The sequence below is a fragment of the Narcine bancroftii genome, chromosome 1 (genome assembly GCF_036971445.1).
Source record: "Narcine bancroftii isolate sNarBan1 chromosome 1, sNarBan1.hap1, whole genome shotgun sequence".
Taxonomy (NCBI): Eukaryota; Metazoa; Chordata; class Chondrichthyes; order Torpediniformes; family Narcinidae; genus Narcine; species Narcine bancroftii.
In genome coordinates this window covers 258,076,616-258,099,960 of record NC_091469.1, presented here as the reverse complement: position 1 = coordinate 258,099,960, position 23,345 = coordinate 258,076,616, and the positions used below count along the sequence as shown (strand labels likewise).

General features: G+C 39.7%; 1 protein-coding gene across 4 annotated transcripts in view; it reads left to right on the top strand.

The window, feature by feature from the left end:
• The window catches only part of LOC138742032 (activating molecule in BECN1-regulated autophagy protein 1-like), a 427,572-nt gene that overhangs the window by 283,491 nt on the left and 120,736 nt on the right, over window positions 1-23,345 (top strand). For all 4 annotated transcript variants that reach the window (XM_069896235.1, XM_069896241.1, XM_069896227.1 and 1 more), the window contains one exon: window positions 9,036-9,146. In XM_069896235.1, coding sequence (XP_069752336.1) covers window positions 9,036-9,146 — 111 coding nt within the window. The remainder of the gene's footprint in view (window positions 1-9,035; window positions 9,147-23,345) is intronic.

Sequence of the window (23,345 nt, the reverse complement as noted above, 5' to 3'; positions counted from 1 at the left end):
CATCTCGAGTACTTCGATGTTGGTGATGTGTTAAGCTGCACACAACTATCCCAAGTGCAGTCTCACCAACATCCTGTACAGTTGTAGCATGACATCCCTGCTCCTGAATTCAATGTCCTGACTGATGAAGGCAACTGTTTCAAATGCCTCCTTCACTACCCTGCCTACCTGCTTCACTACTTTCATGGAACTATGCACCTTTACACCCAAGTCTCTCTCTCTACAGCACTCTTGAGGCCGCTGTGCAAGTCCAGTCCTGATTCAACTTACTAAAGTCCAGCATCATATTTCTGAGTTAAATTCCATCTGCTGTTCTTTGGCCCACTTTCTCAGTTCATCTCGATCCTGTTATAATCTCAGATAACTTTCTTCACTGTCCAATAATAAATATCCTTCACCTCCCAATAACCTTGTACACTTAGACCAAATGCAGTGAAGAACATTTGTCCCTGTCACATCTCACTTCTAATTCCAGAACTTCTACGTGACAGGAGAAGTGGATACAATTCACTGTAGAAGTTTGCCAACACTTCTCAAGACAATGAGGAGGTGGACAGTCCCCATCACAAAAGGCGATGCAAATCACCACTGAAACAAATTAGTTTGTTTGAATGTTGACTTTTGAGAGCCTTGTGCAATTTTTCTTCGTCAAAGGAAGAACAAATCTGCCTTCGTATACAAGATCCTCTAGTGATGGCAAACAAGGCAAAGATGCAGAAAAGCCAGAATTAATTTTTGTATGAATAACATGAATAGAATGCCATTTGCTTCAGAGATAAAGAATTTGAATAAAAACATTTTCATGCCCTTGGACTTCTTTGAGCCCACACACATCATTATTATTTATTTTACTTTAATCATTTTGCTGATGAGTGTCAAATCTCAACTGCTCAAAGAACACTGGTTTACCTTTTTAAATTTTATTTCTATTTACATCCTTAAGTCTTTGAAAGGAGAAATGATACCTAGCTCACACTAGGGAGTTATTGTGTCATCTTATCTGAGCCGTCATAGCTATCTAACACAAAAGAGAAAATTGTATACATGTAAAAGAACTTTGGATTAGAGATCAGACTAACATTTATCACCTCAACTCTGCCTTCATAATAATTCCAAACTATGTGATCTTGGCCTCAGCAATTGGATCCATGACTTTCTATTCCGCATGTTGCAGTCAATAAGGATTGGTGACAGCATCTCATCCATGACCATCTTCAACACTCAGAACTCAGCCCCCTTCTATACTCCTTATACAACCATGACTACATGGCCAAATGCCACTCTAACTCCATCTATAGACTTGCAGATGACCATCTTACAGCGACAAGTCAGAGTTTTGAAAGGGGATAAAGGACTAGTGGCTTGGTGCAGGACAACAACCTCTCCCTCAATGTCTGCCAGACCAAGGAGCTGGTTATAACATCCAGTGGAGGGGTAGAGCTCACTTCCCAGTTTGCATCAATGGTGGAGATGGTAGACAACTTTAAGTTTCTGGGAGTGAACATCTATAGTGACTTGATCTGGTCCACCCACATGGATTCAGTGGTCTAGAAAATGCATCACCCCCTCTACCTCCTTTAAACCTGATGAAATTTGGCACATCACCTTCATCCTTTAATGACTTCCATGTGTGCACCATTAAAAGCATTCTGTCAGGCTGCATCACTCTGTGGTACAGGAACTGCTCCACCCTTGTCAGCAAGAAGCTGCACAGGTTTGTGAACGCAGCTCAGGTTATCACACAAACCCCCATCCTTTGTCTCCATCTCTGCTTCCTGTAAACTTGGAACAGCAATCAATATTAAAAGACATATTGTCTTGGCCACACTCTTTCCCCTGTCCTCCTCCTATCGGGAAGAAGTTTGACGAATATAAGATCTTGCACCATCAGATTCAAGGACTTTTTCTTTCCTGATGCAACCAGATTCCTGAATAATCCTCAAATGTGAAATTATGTTGCCTTTGCTTCGTACCAACTAATAACTCGGTAACTCTGCACTTTTCTGTTGTCTTATTTGTACTTTAATGAGGCAGCTACTGCTCTGCTTACAAAATAACCTCTATCACTGCATCTTGGTACATGCAGCAATGAATATGAACTTGAGATTGTTCCAGAAAGATGATACATCAGGCACCTATGTATTTAAGTAAAGTACATTCCTGTAGTGACTGCATTTGAAAGTCATTGGTTGTAAAATATTTTGGTACGTTGTGGGAGGGACAGCATGTCTTTCATACACTATTATTTTAGAACTGGAATTCCACAGTCTGGTTTTCAATTAATTTTTGAGTTTGATGTCTGCTGCTCATTTCACTTTGAGCAAAGCATTCAATATGACCAGACAGAGCTCAATAATAGTGTAAATAGACTGTTAAATGTAAACTAAATTTTGCTGCCACCAGTTAGAATTCCACACCTGTGCTGCTGTTTCCTTTATTATTACCTTTTATTGTTATGTTTTATTATTACCTTGCTCATCCTTGTAGATTTGCAAATATTTTCCCTTCAAGTATTTAATTCTCTTTCATGATTTCCAATTGGCTCTGTTTCAGTGTTTGAGAGGACAGCATTTTCATTGTGCCTTTTTTAAAGTTCAATTTGGTCACGGAAGCTCTGGTTCTTTTGCTAACCTGATGGAGTCTTTTTCTCGGTCTCTGAAAGTGGTTTATTCCTGGTTTTATTATGGCTTAGTTCTCTTCCTCCTCCTCCTACTTGGAGGAGAACAATGCCAGCTTCCCTCACTTTCTTCCTCAGGTGTAGAACACAGAATTATGCACTATTTTTCAGCTGGATCTCAACTAATGCATTATGAAAATTATACTCTTGAAATTTTGTGATGGCAGGAAATTATCAGAACAGAGGGAAATGGATTTCAGTGAAACATCTTCACTAACCAATGGGATTCCTTAGCGCATAGAACTCAAATTGGTGAATTAGCTTTCAAGGATGGTACTAAGAACCTCAGCTGTTCATATGGAGCACCAAAACCCATGGTTAACAGCAAAAGAGCACCACCTACAAAATGACCACCGTACCCTGTCCATTGAGCGCCTTCTTCCTCATCGTTGGCAAAGTCTGAGTGTCTTGCATTGGCCCTTAGAACCCATGGAGTTGGTGTGCAAGAATATCATCCTCGAGGCAACTGCAACTTTTGGAATCCAATCAGTGAAGAGATAATGTTGGTGCTGATTTTAAACAGAATCTTGGTGTATTCAGATCTAATCTTACTGCTGACATTTATTATCATTAGTTTCAGTGACCAAGTTCTGAAGCAAGCCTGCTAAGAAAATTATTTTTTTTTAATTGAGAATTTTTTTGGCATCATATGTGACTCAGTGGTACTAATCAAGTCTCTGAGTCAGACGATTGATTTAGTCCTACTCTGGAGACATGGGAATAACATATCTATTTTAGTGTGGCATTGAAATGAGGCATTGTCAGAGTTGGTCTTCTGGATGTAATATTGAACCAATTGCCTGTGTGCACTCTCACCCTGTTGGAAAAGATCTCATAACAATATTTGAAGGGGGAGGGTGTTCTTAATAGTGTCTTGATAAAGGTTTATCCTTTTGATGGTGCAACTGTTAAAAGTTGTTGAGGGATAATGATAACATACTGTATTTCCTCGGGTTTCTGAAAAAAAAGAGGTGCTGATGATCTTTCTGAGCCATCATGTGGATGCGATTAGACCAGGTCAAGTCATTGGCTGGATCTAGCCTATGATTGTAGACCCATGGGCAAATTTACAGATGGAGTTGGAGCAAGTTTGGTTACACAGTCATGAATATATGGGGGGTATAATAGGGGGCTGGGTACACACTCTTGTGAGGCACCAGCATCAAGGGTTCTCCTTCGGAAGGTGCTGTCACCAAGCCTTGCTAATTGTGGTCTTCAGGACAGGAAGTTGTGGATCCAGTTGCAGAGGAATTTTGCTGAGACCATGGTCTCGGAGATTAGGGGTGAGTTTATTTGTGATTTTGGATTGAAGGCAGAGCTTTAGTCAATGAATAATGGACTGTCATAGATGTCCTTGTTATTGAGATATTCTAGAGCTGAGTGTAGGGTCATCAGTTGTCTGCTGTGCACCTGTTGCGGCAGTAGGCCAATTGAAGTGGTGGATGTTAGTAGAAAGTTAGGCCCATTGAATGCATTGAGCTTGTCAGGGAGATTTAGCATGTGTGCCTTGCCACAGTTGCCAGGTGTCTGTGAGGTCCATCAAGGACTGATTACTGCCTTTCAGCATCTCTGGCCCTGAGGTGATCATACCTGGATTTCTTTTATTGGGCCAGGATGTTACACTAGATTCCTGGCTGTTGGGCAGTCACTAGTACCAACAAATGATACGAGTAAGATTTTGCTCTGTTCAAAAAAAAACACTAAATAGCAAATGTGGAGGTGTAAATTCTGAGGCACTTTTTTTCTTATCAATAACATTAAATTTTATTTAAAAATTGCCCCGCCACAAAATGTCAAATACTGTTTACTCCTTGATTGCATTGGATGAAATTATGGCTAATTTACATGAGGAAGGACCTTAAATTTAATGCGGCTTCAAATGGGATTAAATGGCAGTTTTTGTGTGCGATCTGTCCCTTTTTCTAAAATGCTTTTTAATGACATTGTCACATGAAGAAAAAACAGTATATTCACATACAAAACTGGTAGTAATTCAATGTGCAGGCATTGTTAGAGACATCTTGAATTATGTTGCCTCCTTTCTCAAGAAAAGTCAGAGCCATAAATATTTGTGTGCGAGAGAGATCAAGTTTCTTCAAAAGGATATATTAGTTACATTTGAAATGTTCTGTATATCATAATAGCAAGGCAAATTTCTGAAGATTAATTAAGCATTTGGCTACTTTGAGAAACTTTTAAAAAATTTTGTTCTGTTGCATTTTCAACATTCGGTTAGTAACTAAGAACAATTGAGAAACTAATTGATTCTCTTCCTTTAAATTATGAATGCAAAATAAATGTAAGGTTTTGTCCAAGGTTATTTCACTCACCGTCATTAAGATGTATAATTCTAATTATTTTTTCAATTGTCATTTTAATGATCAAGCAATAATAAAGAACAGCCAAAACATGCAAAATTACATTGATACATGCAAACACTTAGAACTTGATGAAACTCTTCATGCACCACTAAATATTACATAATGTTTCAATGTGGCAAATATTTGTTTCTTTGCCTAAAAGAGCTCAAGGTAGTTGCACATGATAACAGTTGAGATTTGACTCCCTAAACCAAAACCTCTATTCATTGGTAGATATCAAAAAGAAGTCTACATTTTATCCAGTGAGTTGAACAATTTTAATGCACTGATTTTTTTTAACCTCCACTTGTGGACGTATCAGAGTCAATGTGATAAATGAAGGAAAAGATGATTATTTATTAAGCTGATTTTTTTTCCTTTGATCTTCCATGCTTAAATGACTACTTATAGAATGAATTCTTTGTTGTCCTTGGCATGTCATATTTTGCCATAGGATGCAGAAAGGAAGAGTACTTTGTGTTTTCCACAATTGTTTTGCAGCATATTTTTATGTCTTTTCAAAGCTCTAACTTTTATCAGTAATATCCAGATTGTAGATGTTTAATAATGGACTTTTCATCCCTCATTCACACACAATATAATCCTAGTATTCTCTTTCCTGGTATTTTATGGTTGAATGCATCTTATTTTGGAAATTTGAGAATATAATATTGACTGACAAATAAATGAGGTGTCATATGATTTAACCACCACCTTTAAGACAAGGCATTAAACCTTGCTCCCTTTTGCCTATTCAGTGAAATAGTTAATATCCCATGGCACTTGCTGTTTATTCTATTTCTTTTTCCTTTTCATTGACAATCATACACTCTTTCAGTGACAATCGCACCTTGACGGTACTTGTGTTGCTGTACGTTTATCCAATCACAGTCCTTCAGCACCATTCTATCCAAAATGTAGATCCTGTCAGCTTACAGAGTAGCTCAATGTAGTGTTTGAGCTTTGCCACTGACCCTGAATATGAAGCAGATATGTGAATAAGGGATGGGATTTGCTTGCAGTGGCTAAAATGTATCTTTGAATCAACACGTCAAAAGCAGATTTTCTTTTGGTTATTCACTGTTGTTGGTGGGACAATATTATGCCCACACTGGTTTTTGCATTTTACTTCCATAAATGCACTTCTTTTGGATATACTGTGGTGGTGAATGCACTTAAAATGCATATATTTTATAAATATTCTTATGAAATCTACTTAATCCATCCAGTGATCATTCATGGAACAGAAGTGGGGAGGGTTAGCAAATTTAAATTCCTGGGAGTCATTATCTCGGAGCACTTTTCCTGGACCCATCATACTAATGCCGTCATGAAGAAAGCACATTAGCGTGTCTACTTCCTCAGGAGTTGGCGGAGGTTTGGTAAGTAATCTGGAGGAAACCTTGGCAAAATTTCTACAAATGTGCAGCAGACAGTGTGCTGACCAGCTATATCACAGCCTGGTGTGGGGGCACCAATACCTCTGAATGGAAAGCCCTGAAGAGCTAGTGGACATGGCCCAGTACATTACAGACAAAATATTCCCCACCATTGAGAACATCTTCATGGAATGCTGCCGTCAAAGAACAGCAGCTATCACCAAGGATCCACACCACCCACGACATGCTCTGTTCTTGCTGCTGCCTTCAGGAAAGAGGTATAGGTGCCACAGGCTCATACCAGCCGGTTCAAGAACAATTGCTGCCACTCAACCATCAGTCTCTTAAACAAAAGACTTAATTAGAGATTTATTGAAGGACTTTTACTTTGCACATTATTTATTAGTGATTTTTTTTTTGTATTTGACCAGTCAGTTTGTTTTCATACTTTGTTATATTTCTCTCTTTTGTATACATATAAAGAAACTTAGGCTTGTATGTGATGTCATGTATGTACTCTTGACAATAAATCTACTTTTGCATAAAGAGTAGGCCAGGAATATAATTTATGAGGGGAAAAATGAAGCCACGTATCCCAATAATAATAACCAGAATTAAGATGGATCTTTCAATAATGTCTGGTGCAGATGAACTGTTGTGAGAGATCTAGGAGAGATGTCCAGAAGTTTGGTTGAAGGCACTTTGTGAATGAGTATTGAGCAAGATTCCATCCTTTTAAGTTAGCTACTGGCACTTCAAAATTCACACACCCTTGCCCATTTGTATTCATTATAACAATCACCAGAGTGTTCAAAGCTATCCTCTTAGTTTATGTTGCTATGACAACATCCAGCAGTTCATGTTTACCACCAACTCCATTTCATTTCCCTGCTAACATCTGTTGGTAAAACCATTCTGTATTTGGAAAAAAAAGTTCTGCTTTAGTACAGTGCTCTCTCTCTCTCTCTCTCTCTCCCGCGCGCGCTCCCATTGGTAAATTGGTGTTGGAACTTTGAGGCTTACAGCCTACTTCAACCATGTAGTTAGAACCATAGAACAGCAGAAACAGGCCCTTCAGCCCATGTAGTTTGTGCTGAACTATTATTACACCTAGTTGTATTACCCTAAACCAAAACATAGCCCTCCATTCTCCTCCCATCCATGCACCTATCCACATTTTTCTTAAATGTCAAAATGAAACCCATATTCACCATTTAATCTGGCAGCTTGTTCCACACTTTCATGATTATCTGCATGAAGTTCCCCAGTGTTGATTTTAAATATTTCACCTTTCTCCCTGAACACATTCTCTAGTTCGTATCTCATCTATTCTGAGTGGAAACAGCTTGCTTGTATTTACTTTATCTACATTCCTCATAATTATGGATACCTATATCAAATCTCCCCCCATTCTTCTGCGCTCCAAAGAATCAACTCCTAATCTGTTTACCTTTTCCTGTAACTCAGTTCGAGTCCTGGCCACAACTTAGTAAATCTTCTCTGCACTCTTTTAATCTTACTGATATCTTTCCTATAGTTAGGTGATCAAAAATGCACACATTACTCCAAATTTGTCCTCACCAAGGACTTATTCAACTTCACCAAAACATCCCAACTTCAATACTTAATACTTTAATTCATGAAGGCCAATGTGCCAAAAACTCTTTTTATTACCCTATCTACCTGTGACATCACTTACAGGTAATTATGTATCTGTATTCCCAGAGCTCTCTATTCTACCACACTCCTCAGAGCCCTATCATTTACCATGCATATCCTAACTTAGTCCTCCCAAAGAGTAACACCTCACACTTGTCCACATTAAATTCCATCAGCCATTTTGCAGCCCAGTTTCCAGCTGGTCCAGTCCAGATCCTGGTGCAAGCTTTGAAAGCCTTCCATGCTGTCCATTACACACAAAATCTGCCAACTGGCTGATTCAATTGACCACATTATCTTTCCTATAATCATGTTAAATGCTGATAACTGACGAAAAAAAAATCTTTTTCTCTAGTCTTTGCTCAATTTCAAGAGCAATTTTTGTTGAAAAAAGGCAAAAATCATGACCCCAATCTTCTCTGCATTGAATAATGTGCAAGGAATTCAACCTCACAGTCACCTTTCATTTCCTCTGCTACCTGTAAATTGTCAGTCTTGTATGTGATGTCCAGTTTTGGATTAGCGGCTATTTTTAACTAAAATTGGGAAGATCAAATCCGTTGTCCACAGACCCAGTCACAAACAGAGTGCCTGGCCATAAGCTTCACCTTTCTCTCAGCCAACTGTACTCAATCGGTCAGCTCACCAGAGGTTGGTGTTCTGAGTCGAGTATCTGAAGAGCTGGCTACTATTGTGCCCAAGTTTTCATTTCACTGATGAAGCTTTACTGGTGACATAAATTTTGATATGATGTTTATGTGAATACATTCAGTGATTGGTGCTGGGCATAAATTTAAAATACTGTATGTATATTTCTCCATATTTTAGCAAGTATAAAAATTAATGAACTGCTGGACTGCAGTATTTAGAAAGAGCCGTCCCATTTTTCTCTTTTTGAGTAAGCAATGATGTAATTGCAAGAGTTTTTAATCAATGATTCCTTTCATTCTGTAATTACAGGTGCTGTGATAGGTGACGGGCAGTCTGCAGTGGCCAGTAATATTGCCAACATTACTTATCGTCTTCAGTGGTGGGACTTCACTAAATTTGACCTTCCAGAGATCAGTAATGGTAAGTTCTTTGGTCATGTGGTCAGATATAGAGAGATGAGTGGGTCTTTATGTCTAAATGTATAGTGATCCTTTAAACACTTACTAAATGGATCAGTTTGATTATACATTCTCTATGGAGATGCAGTGTTCATGGTTTGGTTATTGAGGGTGACAGAATTTTTTGTGAGCCTTTGAGCTGATGCTTGTACTTCCACTGTGTGGAAAGGATTTCCTTTTATTTATCCTCATCAGGAATTGTAATTTCACTGTTCAGGTGCCAAAAGAAAGGTCACCCTTGAGGCCAATTTAGACAAAAAGAATGGAATGGTTTTCAGGCCTTTATAGTGACCCTTTAGGAATGTGACGAGACCACATTTCTTGAAGTTGCCACAGTCTTTATTGCTGGCCCTGTGATTTTCCATTTAAAGGAACTTCATTGGATTGCTGTATTTATTAATCCACCTAAGATTAAAACATTTAAAATTTTGGAACAAAAAGATTTTGTTTCACATTGTACCATGCTTATCACCACAAACATATTACAATAGTGTTTTTACATAATATTCAACATTATAAAGACTATACGATATTCTGCATCAAGGAGTTGACGATTTCAAGCTGGCATTGATTTTCGGTGGGTTTGCTGATTTGTGTTAATAGCTAACAATAATTGCAAGCATTATGTTGGAGTTACCTTCTTCATGCTAATAATTTTCTTAATTTAAGCAATTTCCCTGCCCGGTTTTTCTCTCATCACCTTGATGTACCTTACTATTGCTGATTACCCCACTATTTAAAAAGGATGCTGAGAGAAAACAGGGAAGTATAAACTGACTCTAGTCATGGGGAAAATGCTTTTGTCTGCCAGAAAAGATGCAACCTCCAAGCACTGGAAGATAGTGATAGAATCAGACAAAGATTACACGAATTTACAAAAAGGAAATCAAGCTTAACATATCTATGGGGATTTTTTGAGCATGCAAGTAGCAGAATAGATGAAGGAAATCTATGGATGTGGTTCACTAGAATGTGATAAGTTAACTGTCTGGTAGCTAGGAAGCAGCAGAAATAAATGACCTTTCTTTGAGTAACAGGCAATAACTAGTTTCAAAATTCCTTTATTGTATTAAAATAGGTGTAATATTGCATAAAATTCACTTTAAGAGATTCGCCATCAGAACAAATTCCCCGGAGAAAGAAAAACAAAAGAGAATATCCCCCCCCAGTCACTGAGTGTCCATGGATTTGCCTCCAGCATTCTGCCATTTATGCAGCTACGCAGACTTCAGTCCAAGTCATCAGCAACCTGAGTTCCAGATCCGAACCTCTGATCAGGAAGCCTTCAGTGCCCTTGCATCCCGGCTCTCTTTCAATCTGTCTCAAGCCAGTCTCCAGCAGCCTGCTGCCTCGTGTGAGTCTTTGAACCGCAGTTGCCAGCAGCCTACACTCTGCATGAGTTCCTCACCCTGAGTCAGCAATAGCCCGCCGCCTGTGTGTTCTTCAGCCGCAGAGCCCCTCGCTAGTCTGCCATTGTGGTCACTGCCCAGAAGGGGCAGTCTTCTTGTCCCCCTGCTTCTCTTTCTCAAACGTGGGAGGGAGTGGGGGGATGGTCTCCCCATTTTCTCTTGCCCTGTGCCAGTCCCCTGCTTCTCCAGAGTCTGCACAACACAAGGCTGCTGCAAGCACTGCCATTTTGGGCCCAGACATCATGGCCGCATAAATTTAAAATAAACCATCATTGACTCTCTCAGCGGGCTGTATAAAGCTAGTATGGAGCCTTTGGCAGTTTGACTGGGCAGTAGAACCCTGTCGAGGAGCACTGTATCTCCTCCATGTGCCTGCACCATGGAAGCGCTGCCATTGCAGCTGGTCCGACAGCGCCACCTTTTTTTGTGTGGCACTACTGGGGTAGCACAGGGTTCGTTGTTTAAACACGTGCTCTTTAATTTAGCTATGGCTTCTCTTTTTCTCATAAAATGTTCATAAAATCATCTGTTCATTCTCCTCTCCTAACAATTTTTTGTTATATTTCATTCAGCAGTTACCATTTTTGGATAACCCTCCCAATCATAGATTTAACACACAGAACTAGGCCCAGTGGTCCATGCTGTCTACCTGACCTTGTCCTATCTACCTGCTTTGGGGTCATGTCCCTCTAAACCTTTCCTATGCATGTAATTATCTAAATGCTTTTTAAATGTTGCAATTGTACTCATCTCTGCATTATCTGACAGCTCATTCTGTAGGCCCTCCATCCAGACTGAATTGCATTTGTGTAATCTGCCTTTAACACCACCCCTATTAATAAATGCAGTGATTTAAAAAAGACACAATTTATCTCTTGTCCTTTTAAGTATATGTCCTGATATTCATTTTTCCAAATATTATGCTTTGAATTTGTTAAAAGAGATGTGAACTTCAGTGGATATCAAAGACAGATTGCCCATTCCCAATTTCCCAGGAGAAAGAGATCAAACAATCCTTAATGACTTACCTGGTCATTTCAAAGGGCACATTGTTGTGTTCACCAAGAAATTTCTTTCCATGGAGGATATCAGTAAACATTTTAGTAATGTCACAAACGGCCCTGGTTGCAACAATTTAGTCAGTATTACTACCATCAATCTGTTGTGAAAGTTGTGGAAGAATCTGTTTTCATCTACCTATGAATTTCATTACTTCAGTGTAAAGTTTTATTATTTTACCTTTTTGATTCTAACCCCAATCAAATTCTGCCAAATTTTGTCATGAAGTATTCTCTGGCCAAAGAATTGGGCAAATTACTAATTTTGGTTAATTAGCATCAATCAATACATGGTGGAAAACAATAGTCAGTTAACATTTCTGGTCTGAGCCCTTCAGCGAATCAGGAAAAAGCCCGAATAAGGAGGAGGTGGGAGGGGTAAAGTAAAGAAAGGAGCTAAGAGGTGAAGGGGGAAAGAGACAGAGAAGAGAAAAAGAGAAAGGGGGCAGAGGTTCCCAGAAACTGGGGAAGTCAATATTGATGGTATCTGGTTGGGGATTGTGAAGACAGAATATAAAGTGTTGTCGCTCCAGTTTACATGTGGTCTCAACCTGCATTCTATGAGCCCAAGGTCAAACATGTCTGTGTTCACCTTCCCCCCCCCCCTCACTTTCCCTCATCCCTATTGACTCTTTTCCTTCTCTACCCCCTGCCTGTCATCCACACCTTCCTTCCTCCAGTTCCCCAGCTCCTTCCCTTCCTTCTTCCTATTAGAGAGCAGCTTTCTCAACCTTCTGCTCCTTCCCCATCACCACTTAGCCTCTTTCTTTTCTTTCCCCCACCCCCTCCCATCTCCTTCCTATTCAGGTGCTTTCCTGATCTTAATTTCAGAGATCAGTCACAGTGGGTTCAATGATGACCTCTGTTTCCAGGATCCCATTATATCAACGTGCCAAGGAGTATTTACTGAAAATTAGATTGGTATTAATAAGTCAAGTATTTGGTCAATCTAATAGCGAGAGTTGTTTTGGAGTCATTTTGGCATGGGAATGGCTCTTTATGCCCATTGAGTCCATGTTGGCTCACAGAGCAATCCCATTCCACATGAATTTTCCCTGAAACCTAATGCATTTCAATAATTTATTTGCTCCTACCACCCCCTCCCCCCACCATTCATCACTGTACAATTCACTTGCATACAAGGATAAATTGGCTATGGCCAATTCACCTACCATCCCAAATTTCTTTGGGATATGGGAGAGTAAACACAAGCATCCAGTGGAAACCCACTTATTCACATGCAGAACATGCAATTTTCACTCGCAATTGATCTCGATCACCGGAGCTGCAGGCAGCAGCTTTCCTAACTGTGCCACTCTGTTGACCATAAGGGGCCACCCAAGAGACCGAAACATAGTCTGTGATCATTAGTTTTTTGTTTGCATGAATAATCTTTCACTTGAAAGGCACTGCACTTGAAGGATTAAATTAATAGTAAAATAACATAAATGTCCATTGTTTAATAAACACTTCAACATAACACCTTCTTGTCCCCTCTCTAAATTATCCTTTTGCCTTTCCCGTTTGCTGATTATGGTGTCAAGATCTGGTGTTTTTGAATGGTGTGAGAATACAGAATGTTTGGGTGACATGAACATATTTAAAAACCCAGCTAGTTGTGTTGCTGCAGGAAATGAAAAGTACTAGGAAAATAAAAGCTCAATCATATTGTCTCAAAAGAAATTTAATTGAAATAGTATATAATTTATTTTCGTGAACTATGTGCTCAAAAAGAAATATCAGCAGTCGGCCAACTCAATTCAAAATATGTGAAGATTTTCATTTTTGGCACTTTTAATTTGTACTTTCTGCTCCTTCATCCCTGTGCTCTGTAGCCCCTGATAAATCATCCATGATGATCCTTCAAATGAGAAATTCCTGTCCAAACATTTTCTTGGGCTCCTTTGATTAAGCCACATAAGACGTCAGTTCTCCAATCTTTCTGTTATAAGAGCTGTGGAAAATTGAACTGACAACATTCATTTTTTCTGTCAGTCAGGTTTAGTCTATAATATAAATCGATTCTGCACAACACAAATTTGTTTAGCAAGCTACAACATCTTGCAAATATGCCATACAGCAGCGCAGAACTAGTCCCGGGGTTCAATGATGTTTATGAAATGTAGGTTTGTTTAACCAGAACACGGAAGGAAAAGGAAGTCCTCATCGTTAGAGCATGTGGAATGGGGAAGATCAAGCCAATTGTTTTCAAAAGATTTTTCCTCAAGTGCTTTCATGTTAATTGAAGTAGCTCAGTAGTTGCTTAATCACCATTGTTGGCTGAATAATGAGAAATGATGAGTCAGAATATAGGTTGGAGACCAAAGTATGTTTGGATGGCGCCAGAACAACATTCCTGCTCTCAACATCAATAAAACCAAGGAACATATTTTGAATTTTAGGAAGGGGAGGCTGAGATACCACATACTTGTCTGCATTGCATTGATGGAATGGAGCTGGAGAAGGTTACCCAAGAGCATGGGGTTTATTTAAATAGTACCAGTTTGGCTGCATCAAGTAAGAACATTGGTGCATATTGCACAATATGTTTGACAAACTCATTATCATTATCAGTGGGCCTTTTGTGCCTTTTAGGGCATAACCCACACAAGCACCATAATTTTGGGACCATATGGTTGCCAAAATAGCCAGCTTCACGACAGCTTGTCGGGTCTGAAGGCCATTTTAAAGATTCCTATTGTCTCATAATCAGAGATTATGAGAAAGTTGATTTTTTTAAATATAATAAAACATGAAACAGTGGTTAATTAATTAACTGTTAAGTATAAATTGAAGTAAATATAAATTGAAGTAAAGAAAAATGCAACAAAGGCTTAACTAAATTTACCTCTGGATGAAGGTTGGTGATCCCATGTGAATGAAGTCACATGTGAGGTGCCAGTGAATCCATGAACTCGCTAGTGATTCCATGAGAAGCAGGTGTGAGCATAACTAATCACCAGCTTGTACCCGATGTGCACATTGTAGCAAGCAATGGTTCTCTGCCATTAAGCAATTTAATCTAACCCAATGTTGTTGCTTACTGCGGATCAAGGGCTGTGAACATCCACTGATGAATGTGCACATCGATTAAAGGTTCTGCTTTGATATCATTATCAATGTGGAATACGTGCCAGCCATGATAGTATCAAGAGGAGAAAAAAGGCAAAACTTAGGACAATAATAAATGAGGAAGTAAATTCCCTGGCAAGGCCTGCATTTATTTTTCATCCCTATTTACTTATTGTATGCCTAATGTCTCATAGTCTTTAATTGAAGATGTTCATTGCACTTGTGTACTACTAACATTGCTCACCACTTATAATTAATTCAATGCCTAAATGTTGTCTGGGCCTTGCTGCACAGGCTGTTTCATTTTCTGAGGAGTTGCAGATGGAATTGAACAAAGTAAGCTAAGAGATTGAAGGATTCAATGCAAACTAAAACATAAAACCCATATTTTCGATGCTTAACTCTTCATTGGGTTGTTTGGCAAATTAGCCAATTATATTGCAGTTTTTCTGTTGGTCGTATAAACAATATATGTGTGCTATTGAGGTGGATTGTAGTTTATTAAGAAAACTTGACTGTCACCTTCAATGTGTAAAATGGGTGGTATGCATCGATGTTGTATCTTTTTTTTAAATATGCTCTCCAGTTCCATTTGTTATAATTTCCAAAGGCTACCCATGAGAAAGGATCAAAGGCTACTCATGAGAAAGGTCCGAAGGCTACCCGTGAGAAAGGACCAAAGGCTACCCGTGAGAAAGGCCCAAAGGCTACCCATGAGAAAGGACCAAAGGCTAACCATGAGAAAGGAACAAAGGCTACCCATGAGAAAGGACCAAAGGCTAACCATGAGAAAGGACCAAAGGCTACCCATGAGAAAGGTCCAAAGGCTACCCATGAGAAAGGTCCAAAGGCTACCCATGAGAAAGGTCCAAAGACTGCCCATGAGAAAGGACCAAAGGCTACCCGTGAGAAAGGACCAAAGGCTACCCGTGAGAAAGGACCAAAAGCTACCCATGAGAAAGGACCAAAGGCTAACCATAAGAAAGGACTAAAGGCTACCCATGGGAAAGGACCAAAGGCTATCCATGAGAAAGGACCAAAGGCTACCCATGAGAAAGGACCAAAGGCTACCCATGAGAAAGGTCCAAAGGCTACCCATGAGAAAGGTCCAAAGGCTACCCATGAGAAAGGTCCAAAGGCTACCCATGAGAAAGGTCCAAAGGCTACCCATGGGAAAGGTCCAAAGACTACCCATGAGAAAGGTCCAAAGGCTACCCATGGGAAAGGATCAAAGGCTACCCATGAGAAAGGTCCAAAGGCTACCATGAAAAAGGACCAAAGTCCACCCATGGGAAAGGTCCAAAGGCTACCCATGAGAAAGGTCCAATTTTAACACCTGCAGAAGAGAAGGAAAAGCTTAATCTGTATTTGAGCCTACATCTATCCCGTTGACAATTGCACCAGTGCATCAGCAAGGTTAGCATCAACATGTGGGAGGATGTAATCATTTTCAATGAAGGCATGAAAGGGTGTTTGGCTCAGGTTTGCCAGAATATTGAGAAAATGTAGTGTTCTGCCTAATACACAGTCCTAGTCCTTCACATAGATTCAAGATATGGGATCAGCTGAGGTATGGATGATCCATTTTAATGATTGGCACTAGGGTCTGCTCCTCCAATTTCCTATGTACATTCTCTGCCAAGCAGTTTTTGAATTAAGCAATGCATCAAAGATTCCTTCACATAAAATCACATAAGCATTTCAGTACACTACTAATTTTTTTTTATTGAAAACACAAAAGTATAAACATTTTACAAGCATTTTAGACGTACAGATTCATAGTTACATGAATGTGGTGATCCCATTGGAATGGGCACAGAAGTTTGATTTGCTTCCCACCCTTATGCACTGGCATCTGGCTGATTTCAGGCAGTGCCTCTAGCACTGGGATGGATGGATATTGGTTTCAGTTTGGATCTGCAGCTCAGCCCAGGTCGAAACCAAATCCAGCAATGACTTGAATTAGTCACATTCATTGATTCTGAATTTGGTTGATCAAGTACAACCCGATGAAACAGTGGTCTCCAATCCTCAGAACAAAACATGCAGACACACAACACACATACAGACAAACAATACATATGTTGGACAAGTATTTAATCTAAATAAATAAATGTGTGTGTGTGTGTGTGTGTGTGTGTGTGTGTGTGTGTGTGTGTGTAGCCTCCAGTGGTTAGTGTGAGCAGTTCCTTTGGTCATTCAGCCTTCTCATAGTCCATAGGAAGAAGCTGTTCCTCAGCCTGGTGGCACAGGTTCTGATACTCCTGTATCTCTTCCCCCAACAGGAGGAGCTGAAAGATGCTGTGTGCAGGGTGGAAGGGGTCCTCAATGATTTTCCACACCCTCTTCAGACAATGATCCTGGTAGATCAGATTGATGGGGGGGAAGGAGGCTCCAGTGATCCTCTCTGCAACTCTCATGGTCCTGTGGATTGACCTCCAATCTATTTCTCTATAGCAAAGGCACCACACTGTGATGCAGCCAGCCAGGATGCTCTCAATTGAGCTCCTATAGAAGGCTGACATAATAATGATGACCGGTAGCCTTGCCTGCTTGTCTTCTCAGGAAGTGCAGTTGCTGTTGTGCTTTCCTGACAGGCGAGGAGATGTTGCGTGTCCACGATAGTTTGCTAGTTAAGTAAACTCCAAGGAACTTGGTGCTCTCCACTCTGTAATATGGAGTTGTTATGTAGCGGAGGGGGTCATTCCTGGTCTTCCAGAAGATGCTAAAGTGAGGGAAATTGGACTGGGATCTGAAGCCAGTATTGGAGCAGTAAAGGCTATTCTCTGCACTTTTATTTTGCACTATCTACTATACTTAAGTATGGGTAGATAGGTTGACTTGCTTGGGTAGCATGCAAAACAAAGTTTATCACTCTGTCTTGGTACTCATAACAGTAAACAATTCATTTAGAAGAAAGGGGCAGAGAAGGATTTAAAGAGAGGAGAATCTTAATTCAAATCATTGGTTGTGAATGAAGCAAATTTCTTTCCATTTAAAAATCTTCTTATAATCAACTAAAATTTCAGTTAATTGTAATTTTATTAATTGTTTGTCATCCCTTGACGTGCCTTTTAATTTTAAAGCTATTTTCTGCTCTGCAGAGGTAAGTGAGCTTTCAAGCTCCATCAACCCCCTCAGAATGCACACCCACTCATAAACTCAAACACCTGCAGCAGTGTTCTTCCAGGATTGTTGGAAATGACAAGACGTGCAGGCACAACATGTCACTTTCAATGGTCATAAGCAGGAATTTCTCTCTTACTGACAGAGTTACTGGTAGGTACTGCAAAAAGAACAACCTTTAGCTAGAGCTCAGCACAACTTGTCAACTTCGTAGAGACAAATGGGAATTGCAATGTAATATGCTCTCATGACATTTTCTAAAGAATTGCCCTGCTGTCATTTTTATTACATTTTCAAACTAATATTTTGAAGCTGATAATATGACAATGTCCAATGTTACTGCTCGCTCCCAGCAACATGTTAGACTAGCCAGTCTGTTTGGGCCAAGGATCCCCAAAGTGTTCGATATCGACCCCTGGGAGTCGATGGGACTATTCAAGGGGTCAATAAATGCCAGGGGGTCAAAAGGGGGTCGATAAATGCTTGGGAGGGGGGATTGAACTTTTATGATGGAAAGCAGGGGTGGGTCAATGGAAAATAGCGCCTATGGCAGTGGTGGCCAACCTCTTGCGAGAGCAGGCCTTGGTGGCTGCCATGTTATATTATTTGGCTTCGGTCTTTGAATTCGTTGAGAGCGAACAGGAGGAGGTGTAGAAGGTGTATGTGTTCTTTGTACTTTTGGTAGCGCCCCCATCCAGCACCACCGCCACCCCCCTCTTACAGTGCCACCACTCCCCCATCTCCCCCCCACAAAAAAAAACCAGCACCCCCATCACCTCCCCCAACCCCTTGCCATTACAGTGCTGGGATACCATGCCTGAGGGTCCATCAAGTATTCCCTGAAGGGGTCGATGGTCTAAAACATTTGGGAACCCTTGATTTTGGATAAACTACTGAAAGTTGGGGGCCTCCATTGAATACTGACTTAAAATGTTTTTAATGTAAGCCAGGAGAGAAATAATTTTAGACAATCAGAAAGGTCTGCATTCAGCCCTTTATAAACAACTTTTAAGTTTTAGCAATAGTTCTTTATCTAACATTAAGAAAGTTTGGGAACATGACTTTCAACAACTGCTTGCTGAAGATACATAGGAGTCTATTTTTAAAAATGTACATTCATCCTCTCTCTGTGCTAGACATTCCTTATTACAATTTAAAGTAGTCCATAGGGCCCACTATTCCAAAGTTCAAATAGCTAAATTTTACCCCAGTATATCCTCCAAATATGATGTGTACAACTCAGGAAAGTACTTTATATCATATGTTCTGGCTATGACTTTCCCTTTGTAACTACTAGAAAGAGCCATTTACTACATTATCACCAAGCTCTTTTATTGGGCCAATGGACTTAATGTTAACTCCATCTCAATCCAATGTAGTTGCTTTTGCTTCCCTGATTGCTAGAAGGCTCATTGTGCTGTGGTGGAAAGATGTTGTATCTCCCACACACAACAGTGGTTATCGGATTTGATGGCCTCTCTCTCTCTCTCTCTCTCTCTCTCTCTAGAGAAAATTAGGTGCTCAACCACTAAAACAAGTATTAAATGTTTTTCTCTTAGCGGTTCTTTTTAAAATTATTTTCAAAATTTATAGATCAATTATTTTTGCTTTTTATCATAAATCTCTTGTTCATTTTTTGAGCTATTAGTATTAAAATTAGTAGTTGATGCCAGGCTTAGATTGTAATCGCTCAGATAATAGGTTGGGGTTAGAAATTACATTAGTTCGTTTTTTTCATTTTTTCCTTTTTTAATCAACAACATGGATCATATGCATCTTGTTCACCGTTGTTTACTGTCTGTAATTTTAATTTACTTTTACCTGAACTTTATATCATGTGTATCTATGTGTTTGATGTTATTATCTTCTCAAAAACCAATAAAAAGATTGAAAAAGAAATATCCTACCTTCCACTCATCAAGTCTTCTCTCCATGTGTCATTTTCTTTTATTTGCAGTGGTTGTCAGTGCTGGGTACTAGTGATCTGTTACATTTCTTCATAGAAGCTAATAGTTTCATGGATTGAGCTACAAGCATGAAGTGAGTAGAACTCAGAAAAAATAACACTCTGAAGTAGAGCACTACATGGAAAGTTTAGAAACCAATAAAAAGCACTTCATAGTGTGTGTTATTTCAGGGTAGCGTTTTTTCAATACTATAATTTTTAATAGAAATTCATCATCATCTGGTGCCTTTCTGTTCAGCATGGGCGATCATCTCTCCATCCATCATGGTCTCTGACCCTCCGAATTGTAGTTGTTAATCCATCTATCATTTTCATTCCCTGTCTGCCTCTGCTTCTTTTTCCTTCCAGCTTTCCAGTCGTAACTAAATGTTCTAATGTATCTCTTCATATGATGTGTCCAAAGAATTTTGATTGCTGTTTTCTGATTCTTTTAAATTATGTATGTTTTGCTTTTGTTCTCTCTAGAATTTCTTTGTTTGTTATCCTGTCTGTATATGATCTGTAATGCATTCTTCTGAGAAACCACATCTCTGCTGCATTGATTCTTTTTTCCATGGCATTGGTGATGATCCATGACTTGCTCGCAGCCTACACCAATGTAGAAAGAATGTAGCAGCTGAGAGTTCGAAGGCGGACGTCAATTGCTATTTTCTTGTTCGTTAGGATGTTTCTCATTTCTAAAAATGCTGTTCTAGCCATGGCTATTCTGGCTTTTGTGTCTATTGTGCATTTGCCATCAGATGTTACCCATGATCCAAGGTACTTGAAGTTGTGAACTTGTTTCAGGATTTCATTTCCCAATATGATCCTTAAATTTGGAATATCAGGTTTCTTTGATATTACCATTTCTTCAGTTTTCTTTTTGTTTAAAGTTAGGCCGAGTCTTTTGCTCTCTATGTTGATGGCAGATGCTAATTTCTGTAAATTTACTTCACTGTTTGCTATCAGTACTGCATAATCTGCATAGCAGAGGCTGTTGACATTGTATCCTCCTATACTTATTCATGGTAGGACTTGTATGGTTCTCATAATGTTTTCACTGTACAGGGAGAATTGGTTTATCAATATAAATGGATAAACCAATTATACTGCAGTAATGGTAGTAGATACATTTATTCAGAATTCTATATTTTGCACATAGGAAATTTAGCTAAAAGGAAACAAAGACCTTTATCCCATCAGGCCTCATCAAAGTCCTGATGGAGATTTCTGTTCAGCGTTTCCTCAGAGAAGGCAGTTTTAAGGCACGGAGGTGTTAGCAGGAGCGGGGGAGTGACAACAGAGACAACAGAAGGGTCCCTGAGAGATGACCCGTAATGATCTTATGATGTTGGCAGGGATTTGGGGGAAACTGCAACAAGAGTGTGTGGAATATGAAAGGGTGAAATGAGAATGAATTTGGATTGGTGATTAAATGTAAATGTTCTTTTTGAAAGTACTGAATTTGAGACAGGGAGCATTGTTAAGACTAGCATGACCTCTGATATGGTTGTAGGTTTAATTCGTCAGTTTACAGTCAAATGATCTTATGTGATTCATCTGGTGTACAAAGTGGTCTGTTTAAGAAAGATAACAGACGAAAGGATAATTCAAGGTGGATTACCTGTGCGTATTTAACCAGCAGAAATCTGGGGTAAAAGTCATCTCCTTGGTCTTTTAAAATTAATGTGAATTAACCATGAGCCCCAAAAAAAAGTCTATTTTATTCTGCGCAATGGCACACTGCACTTTGGCAGAGAGAATGTTACATTTATTGAGGCACAGCGTGCACTGTATTGAATGATTCAATATAAACCCTACAGTCACTTGTGAAATGTGTGAGGAAGCTATTATCGGGTTTCTCCTGCAGCAGCCTGAAAGGGCAAAGGACTGAAATAATTGAGGAGGGAGTTTTATGAAAATGCTGGAATGACCAATGTTATTCTGACCATGAACTTTATATCTTGGAGCATAAGGATGGGTGTCGATCCATTTGATCGTATAAAATAAGAACAGAAAATGCAGGAAACAACAGGTCAGGCAGCACTTCTGGGAAGAAGAAACAGGGTCAATCTTTCTGCCCTGAGTCCCTTGGCTAGAATTGGAAAGGGGAGGAAACAAATGAGCTTGAAGCTGTTGAAAAGCAGACTGAGATCAAATTGGTTAATATGACAATTAGAGGCACATGATGCTTTGTCCATCTTATGTGTTACTAATAATGGGATAGGGCAGTGGAGCATGTGCAGAAAGTCAGGCTGTACTAATGGAGAGTCCAATACTGACAGGAAAGGTCAATTTTGCTTCAAATAGAAAGAGTGAAATAACTAAAATTGGAGAATTTTATATTGTGTGTAGAAGGCTACAATATTCCCTGAAGCTTTCATTGTTCCTTATTCTAAGGCCATGAGTGGATAGGTCAGAGTGGGATGGAGAATTAGTGCCCTTTTTACACTGAAAAGCCTCATTATTGCCATATACACGACCCGTCTCTGAAAGCTGGCTTGCTTGTTCACACAGATAGAAGAAAAGCTGGGTCCATGAGTCCTTTTGCACAGCAAGCCAGCTTCCTGAAGCAAAATAGGTAGGATGTGTTGCACAGCAACATGGCTCACCCTTTTAGACTCCTGGATCTATCAACCTTGGTGGATCGAAGCCGGGTAAATTTAGACCCCCAATCGGCCTTCGATGCATTCACACAGCGCTCGAATGCCGGATGATACCTGGCTTTCAAGCACAGTGTAAAAGGGGTAAGTGGCAGGCTGCAAGGTCACTCATGCAGATGACCACAGGTGCACCACAAAATAATTGCCAATCTACATTCGCTTTCTCCAGAATAGTGGAGCCTGGATCAGGAGCACCGAATGCAGTATACCAGATGGGAAAAAGTGCAACTGATTCACTGTTGCACCTGGAAAGTCTGTTTGGGTCTTTGGATAGTGGGAATGGAAATGTGAAAGACCAGGAATTACAGATCTTGCGGTGACATGGGAAGTCACAAAGGGAGAGACGTGTTTGAAATGCTATTAAGTGGATGCACAAGCCATTGGGGTGGATCAAGAATTGTCTGTTCTTGGAGGTGAGTGGGTGAAATCAGAGGTACAGGAAATTAATGAAATGTGGTTAAAACCTCTGCCTATTATGTAGAGAGAAGCCCGAGTTCAGCGTGATTCTTCTGTATGGGCATGTTGCAACCTTCAATATCAAATATCAAACTTTAGATAATTCACTATTTATTTCATTCTATTATAAAAATGTCATTTTCTGCCAGTCATTTATCTGTGCCTCAGTTCTGCTATAAGCCTGGCATACTACAGATAAGGAAGTGTCATCTGTCTCCAATTGCCATGTTATTCATTTGGTCTCACCCTATCAGAGATACATATTCCTATTGTTCTCGCATCCCTCTCCCACCTTCTCTGCAACTCAAAATATTTTTTCTCTTTTTCCCACATCTGATGAGATTTTCAAATTGGAACATTAACACTGTTTCTCTCCTTTGAGGCTGCCTGATCTGCTGAGTATTTCCAGTATTTTCTGTTTTTATTTCAGAT